This window comes from Protopterus annectens, chromosome 4.part0 (assembly GCF_019279795.1).
Source record: "Protopterus annectens isolate FY-2018-M chromosome 4.part0, PAN1.0, whole genome shotgun sequence".
Taxonomy (NCBI): domain Eukaryota; kingdom Metazoa; phylum Chordata; order Ceratodontiformes; family Protopteridae; genus Protopterus; species Protopterus annectens.
In genome coordinates, this window is record NC_056733.1 from 502,776,834 (window position 1) to 502,798,422 (window position 21,589).

The 21,589-nt window shown below is 39.3% G+C and overlaps 1 protein-coding gene across 2 annotated transcripts in view; it reads right to left on the bottom strand.

Annotated features, from left to right (window-relative positions):
- Positions 1-21,589, bottom strand: part of RPH3A (rabphilin 3A) — a 1,850,086-nt gene that overhangs the window by 694,896 nt on the left and 1,133,601 nt on the right. For both annotated transcript variants that reach the window (XM_044068420.1, XM_044068419.1), the window contains one exon: positions 534-696. In XM_044068420.1, coding sequence (XP_043924355.1) covers positions 534-696 — 163 coding nt within the window. The remainder of the gene's footprint in view (positions 1-533; positions 697-21,589) is intronic.

Consider the following 21,589-nt stretch of genomic DNA (forward strand, 5'->3'; position numbering starts at 1 on the left):
ATCTTGTAAAAGTACAAACACAGTAGAAATGCAACATTTATATCATCTTTCAATAATCGTGTGTGTATATGTACAAAATGAATGTCCCATAATCCACACCATTTCAAGATCTCCTAAGATAAACAATTATTTCCTACAAAATTACATTTTTCTCAGAACCTTGTAATAAGTCCCAATGTGCCCAAAATGTTTTCTTAACTGTTATGTACTTATTTATGTAGCGAATCCACAACTGGAAAATTTTAGAAAGGTTTCATACATGCAGACAAAAATGCATAAACACCCTTCATTTATAGCATTGCTGCTTTGCTAAATGTTGTAGCTATTTAAAATAAAACAATTTGGGGTAAACAATTGACATGAGCATATTTTACTTACTACTTTTACAACTACATTTACAACTACATTCTTAAAGTAGTTGGAAGTTATATATAGATCTAATAGTTACTTTAATAATTTGGAACAAATTCCACTCTGTAAACTATGACATTCAGCTAATGAATCTGCTAAGAAAAATAAATGTTTCATCTTACCTTTGCTTTGCATTCTAGAATAAGATCTTTGCTCTTGTGATGGAGGTTTTGCTGGAGCTGGTTTGCTAGTCATAGGCTGTTCTTGAGACGTGACAGGAATTGGCGGTGGCAAAACTTTCTTTGGTAGACCTTTGAAAAACCAAGCACCAGAACGCTTCCATACCTTAGAAGTGAAGATAAAGATGATGATAAAAGCTAAAAAGCATCTAATGTACTTTAAACATTGTCTTTCAAAACATTTCTACAAGCCTGTAAAATTAGACTTCTGCTTAGAATATTACCACACATATTATTAACAATAAATCACAATCAAAATGGGAAAAAATAGCCTCTTTGGACTTTTTAAGCCATCTCAGAACCCAGCTCAATTAAATTTTTGTTCATATTGTGCCATTTAAATCAGTTAATAGCACATCACAAAACCAATATGTTAAAACAAACATAATAGTGTTCAGTTCTGTAACGATGGACAGTCAGAATTGTAATTAAATAAACTTGGCAGACCACAAGAAAAAAAAGTATTGCAGACCTATTTGTACAGTTAAGGTATATGCAATATCCTAAAGGTAGCCACATAACATCTCTTAACCAAAGTAAGTAGAATATTTGAGAGTGAGTGAGCAAATAAAAATCCTTAGATAAAAAAAAAACTGAAATCTTAAAGATGAACTATATACCTGCCCCTCAAAGGTTAACTAGAGGCATTATGATGGGTAGATGGGATGGCCCACATCTCATAAGAAAGGTGGCAATTGATTATTTTGATTATATCTGCTCCCTTCAACAATGGGGTAAAAGTTCAACAAAAGCCATTGGCTGTTCAACTTTCCAAAGGGGTATTTTATTTTAAATCAGAGTGAGAGCCCAGTGGGGGTGGGGGGCACAAGAGTAGTTACTTATGGCAACAAATCTGTATGCTGTAAGGAAACTTTTTGTCAAGCTGCCATTTATTGCCCCTTATTAGGTGAATGCTCAAAAACACAAACCTAGAATATAGCAGTGTAAGAGCAGCCACGTCCATTAAACTATTAAAATGCTGCTTATGTATAAATTATACAATATTTGGTAATATTTTCAGGCGATTGTGGGTAGTGTATGTCTATTGTATACTTTAAATAATTTTTTGGACAAAGACCTTTCGTTATTTACATTAAGATTGTGTGTTTAATACAATAGTACAGAGATGTATTCAAGACAATTCCATTAACTTAAATTGATAACATCTGTTTAATTTCCATGCATGCGTGTGAATCTGGGTATATATACTTAGGTATTTTGTTAAGTGTGTAGTCAACAGTTGTTTTGACTAAGCCTATGGTCTTACAGGTGTGCGAGATCAACATAATCTCTAACACATAAAAAAAAAAAAGCACACCACCAAGTACTAGTCAAAAAGCAGGAAAATATTTAATAAAACGATGACTGAGCACTTAAGTCATTCACAATTACATGGACTTCAGAATAAATTAATACAACAAATCTCTGGTTTAAATAACATCAAAAAAAAATCACATGGTCAAAGTAATTTTAGACATCTTAAAAACACATATCTTAATTGTGTATTTTTATTTCTTTGTGAGTGTAGTAAGTGGATTAAAGTATTTCTTTCATTCACCTATTCAAGTGTATGAATATTTGTCTGTAGTAGCATCACTGCAGAGGATTGTTTATTTATTTAAACATACACAAAATTGTGTTCACTATGAAAGATTTTTGTTTACTGTTTCAGCAAAGGTCCCAAAAAGTCCAAGGGAAGGTCCGTGGGAGATCACCATTGAATATAGGGACCTCTATAGGCATTTGAAATTAAATGCCATTGTAACCACTGATTTAAATGATTATATTTTTATTAAGTGTTGTTCAGTTGAGGTCTGCTATGTTATTACTTATTTTTTAGATGTTTTATAAATAGTATTTATTCACAGTTATTGTTTGCATGAGTTTTTATGTTTAACAATCAATTGATGTTGTGCCTATTGAATTTAGGCTCTGTTTTTAGGATATCTAAAAATACTCTGGTCATGTGATTTTTTTGATGTTATAGATTCAATATTATAGGACAGGATAGACTATACAAACATGGTAGGGGAGCTATTATGTTTAAAGACTCTCTTAAACTCGAAAAACTGAATTTTACTCCACCTGACAGTCCAGCTGCTGAAATTCTAATTACAAGCCTCCAAATTAATCTCCACAAAGCTATTATTATCATTGCCATCTACCTCCCTCCTGGCAATAACCTTTCTAGTATAGAATCCCTCCTGTCCTATTCATCCTTCTCTCTAAACCATGAAACCTTCATCATGGGTGATTTCAACCTTGACTGGCTCTCCTGTTCCTCCAACTCCCCTACCAACTTTATTAACTTATACAACTTCACCCAAACAATAAACTATCCCACCCACACCAACAAACATTCCAATAAAAAGTAATTATTGGACTGGATATTGACCAATAAGCTAAAACTGGGGTAACAAGCTGGCTGCCTACCAGCCACACTAAGTGACCATTTCCTTACATTTCTAGTCAGAAAAAGAATACAAATTCAAACCAATATTCCTTTCAAATACACCCGCAGCAAAAATAATCTTTCCCTGATACATTCAATATACTTCTGCAGCACTGTGATTGGTCCCCATTAAAAAACCTACAGCTAGATCATGCAGTAGAATACTTCAGTAACCAATTTCTGGCCATATTAGATAACCTTGCCCCCTCCAGGAAAATATGGCACAAATCCAAACTACAATGGCTATCTAATGAAACTAAGATTCTAATGAAACAAAGGGATAGAGCCTGGTCACTATACCATGTGACCAAAGACAAATGGGATTACATCCTATATTAGCAACTTAGGAATCAAGTTAAGAAAAAAGTCATATATGATAAAAAAAAAAAAAAAAAACTATTTCCTAACCTGCTAACAAAAATACCAGCACAACCCACAAATGTTCTGGCAAAATATCAACCACTTAACCCAGGTAAAACCTCCACCCCTATTTCTCTCACTACTAATACCTCTGAGCCCATAGCATCACAGTTCAACTCACGCTTCATCAATTCTATTACTTCACTCTTAGATGGTAATGAAAACCTACCACTCTGTCCCCACCCCGACCACTGAAAACACTAGCTCTTTCTCCTTTAAACCCATTCCAACTACTTACATTAGGAAACCACAAGAGGAGTGGTTTCTGCCCCAGAAATTGTAGTTTATTGGCCATTTGGGCAGTTTTTCCATCCCTTTCAACTTTCTGGTCTAAAAGTCCACATTTGCGTGGATTTGCACTTGTTTAAGCTCCGTGCAGCACCGCCAAGCTGAGGTAAACTATTACTGGTGCCAGAAAGTCTGGCCCTCATTTTTTCCCTTAGATCTTGCTTGCTTTCTCTCTTGCACTTCAAATAGCCTAATCACTTTGCATTTAAACAGGTTTTTGTAGCTATTATTGTAGCACACCTAAGTGCCATCAGCACTAGTCGTTCTTCACGGAAATAACTCCAGTACTTAGTAGTTATGACCACCCCTCCTGGCATGATTGAAGGACAGTTCCTTGTGCTTTCTCCTATAAACCTGCTGCCTTGGGCATTCTGAGGCAGTGTAGCAACTGCCTCATGTCACAGACAACCCTTTCCTCTTACCTCCTAACAACCAGACTTGTGAGAGATGCACTTATATCACCAAACTGGAAGCTTTGCACTCTCTAGAAAAGACTTGACTAGCTGGTCAAGAGGAGAAAGTCAACACCTGCACCACACCACATGGAACACATAGCCCTCCAGAACACCCACTATCACAGCTCTCACATAAAAATAGAAACCATACACCCACCTTCGCGAAGGCTCTCAATAGAAATGTACCCAAACAGCAGAGACCTCCAAGACAGAAATGCACTCAACCACCACAACACAGCACCAACCACAGGACACATAGCTCACTTCCACAGTGTGCCCCTCAACCTAAGCACCTAAGACTAAACACCTTGCCCAATACACTAATCATAGGTGACTCAATAGTGAGGCACACAGATGTCCCACTCATTAGGTTGAATAAGGAAAAGGTAACAGTCAGCTGTCTATCAGGTGCCAGAATCCGACACACAACGCACACACTCAGGTCACTCCACAGCAAGTACAAGTATGGCTATGTCATTGTCCATGTGAGTGTGAATTACCTGAGATGCGCCTCTCTGGAATACATGAAAAGAGACATGGTGGAGCTCTTGGATTATGTGGCCCAGGCAGGTATGCCACTAGCCCTGAGTAGTATCCTACCATCACCCAGAATGATACCACAGTACAAACAAAAAAAAAGATTGACTTCAACAATTGGCTAAGTTTCTGGTGTCATTCTAAGGGGATCCAGTATCTGTCTGCTTGGGATGACATGATTAATAGACCTCAATGCTTTGCCAGAGATGGCCTGCATCTGTCACCCCTGGGTTTCCAGGTACTGACTAAAGCTCTTGCCACCCCGATAGTGCCTTTTTAGGCGATGTTCCTAAGACCAAATTACCACCATAACAGCTATAAATAAATGCAATCTGAGAGTCATGCTGCTCAGCACTGGAAGTCTAAATCTCAAGATGCACTTGCTCAAAGCACTCCTCAAAATGGAGAACATTGACATTTGTGCTGTAATGGAGACCTGGTTTAAAGCAGCAGGAAGCACCCCTGCGCTACCAGGCTGTAACTCATTCTACACCTTTCAGCCCCGAAACATGGACCAAAGCTGCAAAGGCGGTGGTGTCTCCATATTCATAAAGGATATGCACATCTCCGGACTAGTAGCCCAGCATAACACCTCTGAGATACTTCAGGTACAACTAACATTAGGTAAGACGGTGATCCAAGTCAGAGCCTGCTATAGGTCCCCAACCATGTCCCCTAGATTATCACTCCATGTTCCTTAACACCTTGGAATCCATCAAGGTCCAACCCAACACTCTCTTACTAGGAGACTTCAACTGCCCCTCCATCAACTGGAAAAACTACTCAAGCACCAATATACTGGCCCAATGCTTCCTGGAATTCATCAGTTCCAATGCCCTGGACCAGCTCATTCTGACCCCCACTAGAGAAAGCAACATCCTTGACCTGGTTATAATTAACATGGGTGACCATTGCTCTACACTAATAGTTAATCCCTTCCTGGTCAGATCGGACCATAAACTAATCACCATGGAAATCCACATCTCCCCCCCCCCCCCACAAAGGTAGCCACCTTGAAAAACTTCTCCAAAGCTGACTTTGGACTCCTAAAAACAGAGATGGCTAACTTCACGGCAACCATGCCAATGGAAAATAGCTGTATGACTGCCGAATCATACAGCAATGCATTGTTTGAACATGTACATAAATGCATGGAACTAGCCATACCCAACAGAACCAAGGTGCTCTCCTCCAAAAAAAGGAAGCCAATCTGTTGGTCCCCTGCCATTAATAAACTCTACAACAGAAGGAAGTAACTGTTGCAGAAAAAGATGAAGTTCCAAGACTGGAAAAACTCCCTTATTAGCCTCAGCAAAAAGTTGAGATCCCTCATCAAATCCTCTAAAGCCAGCTACAAAGGCAGAATTGTGGCAGATACTAAAAACAACACAAAGCCTTCTATAGCTATATCAAGAACCTCCACAGCAATACCCAGATTTGCCCTGAAATACTGCACAATGGTACCTCCTATACTGAGAACATATATTGCCAACATACTGGCTGACAGATTCAGTGCCAACTTTACCCCTCTCTCCCCTCCTAAAGGACCAATCACAGCACCAGAAGAATGCCAGGCACCCAGCATTACTGCAGTGCAGGTTAAAGCTGCATTGTCCAAGGCCAAGAATACAGCTTCCATGGGACCTGATAATATCCCTGGTTGTGTTCTACATGAACTACAAAGTGAACTGGCACCACATCTGTGTGCCCTATTTAGTCACAGCCTCACCTCAGTTTTTGTCCCTACCAAATGCCGCATTGCTACAGTCATCCCTCTCCATAAAGGGGGAGCAACTACAGACCATGGGAATTATTGTGCCATTAGCCTGATGAGTCTGATATGTAAAGCTAAGGAGAGCATCATCATGGACCTGATTAACAAAGATATAGGAAATCTCCAAACTCTAACCCCGCACAATTTGGCTTTGTGGAATGGAGATCATGCCTGCTCAACCTGGTTTACTTCTTTGAGTCAGTCGCCAAGGCTGTGGATGAAGCTAAGGCAGTGCAAACAGCCTACCTCGATCTGGCCAAGGCCTTTGATATCATTCCTCACTCAGGAATTATTGATAAATTCACCAAACTAGGCATCAACCGCTATATCACTAGGTGGGTTGCAAACTGGCTCACAGAACACAGTGTGAAAGTAGTGGACTCCAAGTTAGACTGCCAACCAGACACAAGTAGAGTCCTACAGGGATTGGTCCTGGGTCATCTCCAGTTCAGCATCTACTTGTCAGAAGTCCAGGCCAACACAAAGGGACACTGGCTGACCAAGTGAGTAGACAACTGCAAACTGGAAGCCATTATTAAGACACCCTACAGAAAGGCCTCACCGAGACCAATGACTGGTGTTGAAACCATGGCCTTAAGCTTAACGCCAAAAAATCTATCATCATCCCCTTTGGTAGAAACTTAGTTCCCACTAATTACCACATCAATGGGAGCCCACTGAATACTGAAGGTGTTATAAAAGATCTGGGGATGCAGGTTGACAGCAACCTCTCCTTCGACCACCACATTGCCACTGTGGTCAGAAAGTCCTATGTGGCACATCTCATTACCAAGGGTTTTGTATCCAGGAAGAAAGAGGTCATCATCTCTCTCTACTCTTCCCTCATTAGAGCAGTCATCTAGTATAATGGCCAATTTGGCATGTACCTCACTAGACACCTGCAATAGCTGGAGAGGCCACAGAAGTACCTCACAAAGAGGATCCTAGGCATTTAACATATGTCCTACACAGAATGAAAAGACTCCAGCTATTCTCAGTCTCATATCGACTACTTAGAGGCGATCTCTGCTTGACTTACAAAGCCATGTCTGACCCAGCTCTGTTAGAAATGCTACATCTAAAGAAATTCCAATCCCTCCGCACTACACACTCCAGAGACCTCATTACCACAATCAACAGAAAATGTTAGAGGGACAGGTTCCTCACCCAGAGACTGCTCATGCTCTGGAATAGACTTCCCATACATGTCAAGCAGAGCACCTCACTGTCCCTCTTCAAGAGAAATCTTGATGAGTGGATGGGTAATAGAAAGTTCACCCCAGGGATCACTCCAGTGGCTCTACTTGATAGAAACACTGGGAACTAATGTCAGGCGACACAATGTCAGGGCACTTCTATGGGCTGGGCTTGTAAAGGCTCCAGGGCCATTAGCCTAGTACACACCTATGAACCTATGAAACTCCTAAATAAACTAAAACCCTGCTGACAGCCAACCATCTATCCAACGAATTTCTAAAACTAGCCGCTCCATCCATCGCATACCCCATAGCCATACTAATAAATCACTCTATCTCAGAGCAATATGTACCAAACCTTTGGAAGATGTATCACATCATACCCCTCCAAAGGTGGCCCCTCTACAGATAATAAAGACTACCATCCCATTGCCATAATTTCTCCATTAGCTAAAATCTTAGAGAAATGTATTCACCATCAACTCATGAATCACCTCACTTCCAATAACCTACTGTCCAGCTCTCAGCATGGTTTCAGACCGAAACATAGCACTAACACAGCTTTAATAACATTTACAGATATTATTTACCACTTTAAAAATAATGGACAGCTGGTTTCAGCTATTTTCCTGGACATGTCAAAAGCTACACTGTATCCCATCAGCTGCTACTCAACAAACTTGCCACTTTTAACCTTAATACCTCATTCCTGACATGGCTCCACAGTTATCTAACTGACAACAGGCTACAAAATGGGAGAACAACCTCTCCCCACTATTACTGGTCACCACAGGTGTACCTCAAGGATCCATACTTGGGCCCCTCCTCTTTGTTCTATTCACCAATAACCTATATTCTGCCAACCAACATGCCACTGTCATCCAATACGCAGACGATTCTTCTCTTATCTGTTCAGCTCAGTCCCCCCCCAAGAACTTCAACAAAAATGCAAACAGCTTTCCAAGACATTAAAAATTACCACACCAGCCATAGACTTATCCTCAGTCCTAATAAGACCAAGCCAATGATCTTCACTAACAATTCATTCAAACCCAGCTCGCTACCTCTTTCTATATACACTCCTTGAATGGTACAACAATTGAACCCACAAATCAGACCAAACTGCTTGGAGTTACTATAGATGATAGATTAAAATTTGATAAACACATCTCCCTAAAAATCAAAAAAGTCCACTCAAAACTTGGAACTCTCTTTAGGATCAAACCTTTCCTTACACATCAAGCTAGACTAGCCACTGCAAGATCTCGCCTGCAATCTACCCTTCTCTACTGCTCACAGATCTTCACCAGCTTACGCAAGGATGACCTTAACAATCTTAAAACATGTTACAATAAAATTGCTAAGTTTGCAACCAATCAACCCCATAAAACTCACCACATCAGTACTTCAACATCTCGGCTGGCTGGAACTTCCCAGACTGTTAGCACTAAACCAACTTTCAATTGCCCATAAAGTCATTTATAACCCCACTGACTGCCCTGCACTATGAAACCTAGTCCAATCTAACACTAACTGCAGGCTCCTTAGGTCATCCAACAAACATACTAAAAGTGACCCAGTCTCGCAACTGTTATGGCAACTCCCTCTACTCCTATAAAATAACCAAGGCCTGGAATAATCTTCCTCTGCACATCCAAAACAATTCAACCTCGTCCTCATTCAAAACAACCCTAAAGGATTATTTCAGTAGTAACTGGCTCTGCCCCTGTATTGCTCCTGGCTAGTTTCTTACCCCTTACTACACATCTCTATTTACAAATATATTGCTGCAAATGCTTATAACCTCACTGCTTTCTCCAAATGAACTGTTTAACTGTAAGATTTTCTTGAAATCATGTACCTCCATATTTTGTAATATATAACCTTGTTTAACTGCACACCTTGTATCATTTCTGGCTAATACTTTGTATACCATGTAAATATTTGCTAAATGTGCCCTTGTTAAAATAATGCATAACTACTTGTACTTTTTACAAAGTGTAACTGTACTGGAGCTTTTCTCCCCGGGTCTCCACTGAAAACAGGCTTCCAACCCAGTCGGACACTACCCAGTTAACAAATGTAAATGAATAAATAAATAAAAATTTAAACTGGAGATTTGTTGTATTAATTTATTCGGAAGACGTCTGCGTACATGTGAAGGAAGAAAGCACTCTATCATTGTTTTATTAAATATTTTCCTGTGTTTTGACTGATACTTGGTAGTAATTTTGTTTGGTTGTTGATTTTATGTTCTGGTATTTTAGTCAACTTAACCTCTCCAAAAATCCAGTGAGCTGTTCAGATATTTTCATTAAAATGATTTATAGGGCAATCAGTGAAGGAAAACCAGCACTCTAGACTTGGTAAAATGTAATCTCACTCGTGTAGCATTTATTATTCATCTGTCTAGACTAAAATGTCTGAAATTTCTTAAGCATACATGTGGCCTCTATTCATTCTGATAAAAGGAGAGTGAGTTATCTTTTTGCATACACGTGATATGTTCAGCCTTACCCACCAGCAATGTCTCAAACTAAAAGGATACACACCGTGAACACTACTGGTGCTACATCTATACAAGGACAACAAGCCCAAAGACCCATTTGTAGAGGTTATCTTTTGACATAATTCATGGCATATCACTTAGTCATGTAAAGACCATTCCCAACAGCCCAAAAACATTTTGCAAGTAGCCCAGCAAAGTTGCATTGGTTACAGTGCCCAAATTCCAACAAATAAGGAATAAGTATAAGGATTAAGCATTTCTTTTAACATCTATCTACTACCCAGTTAACAAATGTAAATAAATAAATAAATAAACCCATCTGAAGGCTGACTTTGATCCATAGCATTTCTTATAGGTTCATAGGTGTTTACTAGGTTAATGACCACAAGGGCCTTTTTAAGCCTAACCATGCATCCCACATCGCTGACAAGTTCCCATACCCTTGATAAGTGTAAGCAGGAGATTAACCATTTACAGGCTGCCTGTGTCCATTAGAGACATAGCTGCCAAAGCAAGAATGAATTTCCTGTTCCCCATCCAATTGTCCAAGTTACGCTTGAAATGAATTGGGGAGGAACTCTGTTTAACATGGATGGGAAGCCCGTTCCAGAGATGGGGTAGTCTCTGGAATGCCTGTCTTTCCATCAGGTACTGTTTATATCACAGACAAGGTTTAAGTCGTTAGAACAGGTAATTCTGGTGCTGTTTGCTTGGCAGATATGCAGGAGGTCCATCAAAGTTGTCTGACAATGCCTTTTATGCCAGGTACAGATCTTCCTTCAACAGTCTGTAGGAGACAGAATAGAGGGATAGGGCCTTGAGGCAGTCTGCAGAGGACATGTTTCTTATGCCTTGTATTCTTTTAGTGAGGAACCCCTGTGGATGTTCCAGTTGTTGGTTATGGCTAGTTAACTACATGCCAAAGGGGGCGTTGTACTCAATGATAGGTCTAATGAATGACAATGACTTCCTTGGACCTAGATGCCTTTGTTTATAAGTTTCACAGCATAGAATGATTTCCTCACTAGTGTAGACACATGATGGTCAAAGGCTAGATTACTGTCTGTGTGTCCCCAAGTCTTTGACTACATGGTCAACTCTTAGGGGGGTGTTGTCAGTATGGTACTTAACAGGGGTGGATGACTTCCTGAAGGATACTATTATGCGTTTCATGGCATTTAGTTTTAGTCCATGGCTCTGACGCCAGTTATTTGTCTGTGTCAGTCCTTCCTGAAGAACATTTGTGTCAGTGGTGGATTCAGTGATAGCTCCTAATTTGCAAACATCTGCAAATTTAGCAGTGAGACGTCATTGACTATTGCCTTGAATTTAGAGAAGTAAATGAGAAAAAGGAGCAGTCCCAGAACCAATCCCTGAGGGACTTCACTTGTGACTGGCCTCTTTTTAGAGGTGAACTCCCTAACTCTAACTTTCTGGGTGCTGTCTGTGAACCAGCCTGCTATCTACTGGGTGACATAAGGTCAATTGTAAATAACCTTTTGAGTTTGTGAACAATGCCAGAGTGGGGTATTGTGTCAAATGCCTTGGCCAGCCAGGTCAAGGTAGGCAGTGTAGACCATTTTGCCCTCATGCATTGCTTTGCTGAACTTCTCAAAGAAGCCCAACAGGTTGAGTAGGCATGATCTGCTCTTGATGAAACCAAATTGGGTTTGGTCCAGTGTCTGGAAGTTTACTATGCCATTAATGGTCATTTCCATGATAATTCCCTCTATAGCTTTGCATATGAGACTAGTGAGACTTGTGTCTGTAGTTTTCAGGGTCTGTCGATGGTACACTTTTGTGCAGATGGATGACTGTGGTTTTCCATTCATGGGGCATGAAGCCTGATTGGAGGATATAGTTAAATAACAATTCCAGAAGCCCTGATAGGTCATGTTTCATGCTATTTAGAAGGCATCCTGGGATATTGTCCAGGCCCATTGATGCAGTGTTCTTGACCTTAGAGAGAGCATTAAGAACCCGTTCCCTAGTGATAGCAGGAGGAGTTATATTTCATGTTATTTCCTGAGGGAAGGTTGAGGTGGAGAGAGGAGTACAGTTGGATCTGAATTTCTCAGCAAGTAGGTTTGCTATATCTTCTGGCTCGGTATAGGTAGCTCCATTAACAGTGACCTCTGCACAGAACTGTATATTGTGGACATAACTAAAGAATGCCTTGTGGTTGTCCTTGGCCTGAGAGGCCAACTTTGCCTCAAATTTGGCTTTGGTAGACTTTATTTGTCCTCTACATATTTATTTAGTTTGATGAGAGTGTTTTTAGTCTGCTTGGTGCTGCACCTCCTAATTTTTGAAATGATTTTTTTCCTTCTGTTATACAGCCTCTTAAATCCTGAATGAAGAGATCATGAAGACTTTGAGCTGCAATGTGCTCCTAGAGCTGCAATGCTGCAACTTCATCAACAACCTTAGGAAAAAATGATAAGTTGGAGAAGAGACTGCAGCTTTCCAAGTCAGGAGGAGCAGCTGCTGCTTTCAGATAAAGTTAAATACTACATGTATATATACATACATACATATATATATATATATATATATATCTATATATATATATATATATATGTGTGTGTGTGTGTGTGTGTGTGTATATATATATATATATATGTATGTGTGTGTGTGTGTGTGTGTGTGTGTGTATATATATATATATATATATATATATATATATATATATATATATATATATATATATATATATATATATATATATATGTGTGTGTATAAATACTGATTATGTGGATAAAGCAACATAAAAGAAGTCTATTTGGACCAAATTCCAAACTATGACATGTAAACTCCTCTGTAGTCATCACCTTCATGAACTCTCTAAAAAGTAACAATTTGATGGAGTTTGAACGCATTTCTAATAGATAGTATGTTAGGTTGCCTTATACCAAATTATTCAATGAATTGGGTCCTGTACGAGCGACTTTATCAGCAAAATATTAGCTGCTACTTCACACTACCCAGAAGTTAGCATTTATCAGTTCTGTAGGAACACTGTTTACACACCCTCTCTGTACCTCAAAAAAGTTAAACATGTCAACTTGAAATTACAGAAATGTCCATGTACAGTGAGATCCGTGTTTATTTTGCTTCTAAGGTAAATACTAAGTAATCGGTTTGCAGACTATTACAAACCTAGCCAATAACCAGCCATTGTCCAGACATGAGAATCTAACCCTGTACCTTGTGTCTGTCAGGTAAACACCTTAACCATTAATGACCACTCTCAAATTATGATTAATTTTAAACTGCTAAAATGTAAAAATATCTGAGCAGTCTAGGCATATCCACTTCACTTACTTTGCACATTTTAGGCCATACATTTTTGTTTTAGTCTTATTCTGCTTTTCTTTATTTTATGAAATCAACATGCTCAATAGCAAACAGACTGATCATATACAGAGAAGCACCAAATAGTATTAGACCCCTGTGGCAGCCCTAATTTAGACTTGTACAACACTAAGCACCATTCTTAGCCACTATAGGTAATGCTGTAATCACCACTGGGTAACCACTGGTAACTAACTTTAGTCTATGGGATTGTGTTTCCTCAGTATAAAATCACACACAGGCATAAACAAGCTGTAATGGGAAGGTATCTAGACCTGCTAACTGATTTCACTATGCAGTCAAAACTTTGAACAAACAGAGCTTTGAAATTAACCTGAATAAAGTCCATACTTAATCTGAAATGGAGGATCCCTATTCCAAGAGGTACCTACAGCCTCTATAAATTCTGTTGCCACCTAAACTGATTCTTTAAATCATACTCCTCCGCACTGATATATATAGCAATCTGCTAAACTAGTATTTAGTTCCGCTTTAGCTTACCCATTACGGCACTTCTCTTTGCCTTATTCTGCTTAGTTCAGGCCATGACCTATATGTAATACTGCCTTCAGAAATAGTATTTCTCTGTTTTAGCCTTCATTGTTTATACAGTGAGCGTAATACTTGTGGAACCTAGTGTTTGGTTTATATACATAAATCTGAGATATGCATTTGAACCAGATGTATTCCCTCTGATTTTTTTTTCAGAAACAATCCAATCTTTGTAACGTTTTAGATATTCATTTAAATTAATCTTTGTATTTCAAGTTGAATATCTAACTATCCAGAAAACCGTAACCAATGACACACAAATTATATTATTATTGTTCTATTATGTCATCAATTTACTTTTTTTTTTGTCTGAGCTTGGTCTGGGAAAAAAAATCAAACTGGGATCAGTACATTATCTTTGTAATGCGCACACACACACACACACATGGAAATCTGTACCTTCTTGGTAATCTAAGTGGAGATTTCCAAACAGTAAATTAGTCACCTGCATTCCACTCCTGCTGCTATGATAGAGGCACATTATTTGGCCTCCTAAATAAATCAGTAATTTATGGCTCACCAAGTTCGCAGACGACTGCAAACTGGGCACCATAATCGACTCTCCAGCTGACACCAACATCCTTCAAAAAGGTCTCAGACAGATAACTGGTGCCAGTGCCATGGTTTAAAGCTAAATGCCAAAAAATGTATAGTCATACCCTTTGGCAAAAACAATGTGCCCACAAATTACCACATCGGAAACCCATTAAGTACAGAAAAAGTTATTGGGGACCTGGGGACCCAAGTTGATAGCAATCTTTCCTTTGAAAACCACATTGCCAAAGTGGTTAGAAAGACCTTCTACATAGCCCACCTCATCACAAAGGGTTTCACATCTAGATCAAGAGGTAATCGTGCCCCTTTATTCATCCCTCATCAGGCCCATCATAGAATACAAAGCCCCTTTTGGGATGTACCTTACCCGACACCTGCAGCAATTAGAAAGACCCCAAAAGTATCTCACCAAGAGGATCAAGGGTCTCAAACAGATGCCATATGCTGCTCGGTTAAAAAAACTCCAGCTCTACTCAGTTGCATACCGCCTACTTCGAGGCGATCTATGCCTGACATACAAAGCTATGTCAAATCCAGAATTAATGGACATGCTCCACCTCAGTCAATCTAAATCCCTTAGAGCCACACGCTCGAGGGACTTGAACCTCAGCACAGAAATAAATAGAACTTGCTGGAGGGACAGGTTCATAACCCAGAGGCTCCCTTCGCTCTGGAATAGAATTCCAGTTCATGTGAGGCAGAGCACCTCACTGAATCTCTTCAAGAAGAATCTCGATAGGTGGATGGGAGATCGTAGGTTTGTCCCAGGGATTACTCCCGTGTCACTATTAGACAGAGGCACAGTAAACTAAACCTTAAAAAGGGCACAGTATACTCAAATCAAGGGGTGGCGTAAGCCATACAGAATCGGGCTAGGCTTATAATTGCCCCAGGGCAGGTAGCCTAGTATGAACCTATGAACCTATATATGGATATCAAATCAATGGCCACACTTTCTCACTTCTAGACTTCTCCCAGGAAGAGACAAAAAGGGATCATAGCTTCCATAAGGGAACCTCATTGTAGATCATGGCAGGTCTTATCAATAAATGTAAAGGTGAATAAAATTAACATATCAGACATAACATACAGTTTAATTCATGACTCTCTTTTTTTTTTCATTTCTTCCCTAACAGGTAAGCTTTAAGGAGTAAGAGAACATGTGTCTTCACTATCAGTCAGTACCACTTTTGTCTGATGTACTATGAGGACAAAGCTAAAAGGCTTAAGTATTTGGTGTCTCTACTTCATTGCCACTTGTTTTACAGTTTCAAAGAACTTAACAAAATGTCAGAGTTCGAAATGGTCATTACCTGATATGCTCTTGGAATGTAAAGTGTTGAATTTAGAAACAGTACCATATTTTGATTCTGGTTATTAGAAAAAACAGGGAAGACCTGAGTCGTGCTTTCTTTGTCCATCACATGATCATTTGTAAGGGCTAATGAACAGAAGCTGCTGCTGTTGGATTTCAGAGACAACAGATTTTAGTTAGGAACAGAAAGCTACAGAAATCTAGAATACTTTATCACTAAAGGGTTGCAGTTTATCTGTTCAACATTCTTGATGAAACAATATGACTGTAGACTAACACTGAAAAGCTACACAACGCAGATATAAATTAAAAAGCTCTTTTTATGGCAAATTTGTGCTCCCTACAGCTGAGCAACAGCTGCTACCAAGGCCTCTTTGTCTGTTGGGTTGACTAAACTTCTGTTTGATCACCCAGATTATTTCCAACCCTTACTTTGACAGGTTATCAGAACTCCACACCATGCTTTATCTAGGTATCCTAGGAAGGTCTGTAAGGGAATGATAGAGAGATGCTGTAGTTTAGTGGCCAACGGTGCAGAGAACAGACTATTTAGGTAGGAACCAAAGATTTATTTTCCAGGACATGCTGGAGAAGCCTGAAACACCCTATCACCAAAGACTCTCTGATTGCATCATGGGTAGGGCTGAATAGGTAAAGTTACATTATTAACATTAAACAGCTTTTTTGGACAAATTTTGCTCCTCCCAGCTGACAATCAGCTGCTATCAGGACATCTGCTTATCTGTTGGGTCTACAGGACCAGAATTTCCCTCTTTGGACTACCTCTGACCCCTGTTTGTGAACAATAAGGGACATGGAGCACATGCAGCATCATACTGCAGCAGGGGAGTAATACAGTAGGCATCAGTGTTGCCCAGAAAGGAGCTTTAGATCAGTAGGATGCCTCACCTCATCATGCTTTTGTCTTTCTACCTGCAAATCAAACCATTAGTGTGCCCCATGCATGTGCACCTCCCACCCCACCCCTGGACTGGCATGCACAAGAAAAAGCCTGAGCCAGTATTCAGTCTCTGGTCACATGAGCCATAGTCATGCCTTTATCTCTCTGACACCAGCACAGACTATTTATCTTAAGCAGCTGCTAGTATTAATAGGTATATGATATTCAGGAGATCAGAAGTCGACTAACATTATAAAGGGTAACATGTTTAGGAGTAATAGGACATGAATTAAAGATTCAAAGATTCAAAGAAACTTTATTGTCATTTAGGAAACACAACTGCTACCTAAACAAAATGTTGTGTCAACTCTTCTACAGGAGAAATCAAACAAAAAATGTCAGACATGATAGGTATTAAAGAATAAACAATACTTATAGTGCAAAAGTAAATATCTAGGTAACTGACACACAGGCTTGTACACAATTTATATACACTGGACAACACTGACTACTAGATGATTAACACATGAAAAGAAAAGTTCACTATAAACAGAGGTGAGATTGGGTGATATTGCACATAAGGAAATGATTGGAATTGCACTTGAATGAGAATATATTAATTTTGGTATGGAATAAATAAAAATAATTACTGTATGGAAAAACAAAGGAAAAGAATGAGAGCGTACCAATCTATTATAGTTTTGATACATCTGGATTTATATTTATTTATTTATTTGTCTGACATTTGTTGACCAGGAAAGTCTGACTGGGTCAGGAACCCATTTTCAGCGGAGGCCTGGGAAGAAAAGTTCCACAAACTAGAAACATTTGACAAAATATAGAGTAAAAACATTTGACAAAGCATAGGTACAATGGTCATTTCATTTACATGCATGTACATAGTTTGCAGTCTTACAAGATAGCCTGTATGGCATAAAGACAGTTAAGTTTCAATGCCTGCAGTTATTAGGCAGCCATGAGATACAAGTAGGTTTGTTCAGTTAGAATATCTAATTTGAAATGTTGGTAGGCTAACGGTATGCATTGTAAAGGGTGTTAGTCTAGTTGAGGTGGATGTTTACAGCAGTATTTAGATAATCTGCAGGTAGACCTTTGTAAAGTGAAAATAAAAGAATGCAAAGGTCGACTTAGATGAATATTAGTAGGATTAGAAGTTAATTAGGAGAGAGAGAAAGGGGGAGCCTAAAAGAGTGGAGTAGGAGAGTATAGAAGAGGAAGGAGGAAAGTATACAAGAGTTTAGGGAGTGGAAGTTGGGGTGGGAGGGGCTAGGTGGACTGGAACAGAGTTTATAGGTCTTTTTGGAGCAGGGACAGATGCTTGTATCTTGAAGGTGTTTTTTTTTTTAGTGTAAGTCTAAAATTTTTGTGATTTGATATTGCTATGATGTCTGCTGGTAAGATATTCCAGAGCTTAGCTGCTATGTAGGAATATAGACACTGTCCAGCTTTTTTCTTTGGCCTATGTAGGGTTACTAGTTTGTCTACATCTGTATTAATGCGTCTTATTGCAGCTGGATAAAAACTCTTCATGAATCTGGAGGTCCTGCAGTGGATACGCTGTAACCTTCTACCAGATACAAGTTTAGTGAACCAGCCATACACTGGATGAGAATTGTCACTCAGTATTTTGCAGAAACTCTTTTTACATTTTATTTCAAAGGGCTCCTGTAAGGTATGAAGACTAGTACCCACAATCTTTTCTGCTGTTCTTAGTATTCTTTGCAGCTTCTTCCTTTTGGCCATTGTGTTACTTCTGAACCTTACAGTGCAGTTGCTGGAGATAATGCTCTCAATAGCTCCTCTGTAGAAGGTATTTAGAGCATTCATAGAAAGCTTTTCTTGCCGCCTTAGGAAGTGTAGTTGCTGGTGGGATTTTTCTAATTAGCTGGCCTGTGTTTGTACTCCTAAGAAAGATCCTCTGATATACGTTCCTCCAGGAACTTTGTAGTTTGGACTCTCTACTTCTTCACCATTGATCTTGAGGGGCAGGTGCATGGCAGAGCTCTTTCTGAAGTCAATAATGATTTCTTTTGTTTTATTCATGTTTAGGTCCAAATTGTTGTTATTGCACCATTTAATCAGGGAGTTGACCTCATTCCTATACCCACTCTTGTCATCACCACTGTTAAGTCCCACCACTGTAGTGTCATCTGCAAATCTGATGATGTGGTTGTTGCTAGCTTTCACAGAGCAGTCATGGGTAAGGACTGTAAACAGTAGAGGACTCCTCACACAACCCTGGGGTACTCTGGTGTTGATTGTAATACTCCCTGAAGTGTTGTTACCGGCACAGATCCTTTGTGGTCTTCCAGTCAGGAAATTGAGGATCCAGTTGCACAGGGATTTATTTATGCCTAGGTTGATTAAGTTTTCTATAAGCTGCAGTGGAATCACCGTATTGAATGCAGAGTTGAAATCTATGAACAACAGCCTGGTATAGTCATTCTTCTCTTCAAGATGCTCCAAGGTGAGGTGAAGTGCTACCGAAATGGCATCAGCAGTTGATCTGTTTGCCCGGTAAGCAAACTGCAGTGGGTCAAAGGATTGGGGTAGTACTGTAGTCAAATGCCTTTTAACTAGTCTTTCAAAGCATTTCATTACATTTGATGTAAGGGCCACTGGCCTGTAATCATTTAGGCAAGGGGGTTGGCTTTTTTGGGCAGAGGGATTATGTTGGTAACTTTGACGCATGCTGGTACTTTTTTCTGGACAAGTTAAGTACCGAAGATGTCCGTCAGAACTATGCTGAGTTGGTCTGCACAACCTTTCAGTACTTTTCCCAGAATGTTATCAGGGCCAGCAGCCTTCCTGGGGTTCACTTTCCTCAGTTGGTTCCTTACATCTACAGACTGAAGTTGAGTACTGCCTCCTTTTGGTCATTGAGAAGCTTTACAGCCTCCAGGTTGTTTTTCTCTTCAAACCTGCCATAAGATGTGTTTAGACTGTCCAGAAATTCAGTGCTATCATGGCACTGAAATGACTTGGTCTTGTAGTCAGTTAGCTGTTTAATGCCATGCCACAGGCTTCTTGAGTCTTTTGCATCCCAGAAGCATCCTTGTATAGTCTTTCCATGCTCCCTCTTGGCCTCCTTGATAACCGTTTTTAGATTAGCCCTTGCCACACTTAGACCCTTTTTATCCTTTGCCCTGAAAGCAGTGTTTCTTGCTCTCAGCAACTCGTACAGCTTGCTGTTTAACCATGGTTTTTGGTTGGTTTAATATTTTTGATGTTTGTTACATCCTCCCTTAGCTTTTCCACACAGAGCTAGGTTCTTATCAGCTCAGAGCAAAGTGAAACCATCAAGGCTTAGAGCACTGCTACTAATCATGTTATTTAACCAAAGATTAATGGAGGAATTTCTTACATTGTTTGCGGTGTTGAGGTCTAGCCTGAGAAAGTCCATCTTGCTGTCTAATGAGCATACATTTGCTAACCGAATTGAGGGAAGTGCAGGACTGAGTTTTTTTTTTTCAATCTGGCAGCAATTCCAGCGCTGCAGCCTCTTTTCCTGGTTCTGTTACATCTCTTCCTTTTGGGTCTCATCCTGATTGTTCCAGAGTCTTCCATTTCCTGACTTGGGTACGTTGAAGCTTGTTTGCTTAGGATGCTGAGTTCCAGCAGTTCTGTGAGTGTTGTAGGCCCCAGATGCTCCGTAGTACACTGGAAATCCAGACAGAATGACTGCACATTCGAATACTTGATTTCCAGAAGTTACTTTCTGCTGTAAGTTACTGTAACATCATTTAAATGGCTGGAAAATTATTTTCTCAAAATTTTTGCCAGAAAAATGACAAATTAAGCTTTCCTGTATCACAAGCTAACACAGCTGCAGCCTCCCTGGGAACCGCCATTTTTTTTTTTTTTTACTGAAGTAAACTTAAGTGAGTAAGTTACAAACTACTCACTTTTTCATAAACATTTTTATTTCAGTTTTATAGACGTCTGACACATGTTTAGAAAAAAGGGAATAAATACAAAAGCTGAAATTACTAAGAATGAGAGCAACATAGCGAATGAGAGACCACACAATGATTAAATGTCTGGAAATGATCAAATGTTGTGCCAGTGCTAATTTATCTTCTTGAAAGGGCTATTCAGAGTCATTTTATAGTGTAATAAACTCCTACAATGCTATGAATAATAAGATTTTAATACACTTTCGAAGGGCTGAAGAGATATCTGGTCTTGAACTTTCTGTCTGTTGAAGTACTTTATGAAAGCAACAAAGGACGTAATATAAATCTGTTCCATAAGACATATCAGCAGTGTTTAACACATCATTGAAATTAGAAAACCCATTAAGAAAAGAGTTTGATTGTAAAAGTACACTTGAGACACATATATCTGAGATTTCCGTATGACTAAACAATGAAGCTAGCATGCAGTGCTGTTCCTTGAACAAACCCCAGTTGTTTTTGTGTAAGAGACATTTCATTATGTGTTAATAAAGTGGATTTTGTTGGGAAGTATTGCTTCAATAATATGAAAGTCATTTATGGTATTACTGGTGAACTGCAGAGAGGAAGCTCATGGAATTTCTGTAATAGTGGTTACTTATTAATAAAATTATCACTTTCAGATCTTCAAAACTTTTTCCTGGGCAAGAAATTCAAAGTGAAATATATAATACATAGAGTTACATATTTTCATTCCAGCAAGGTTTATTATTA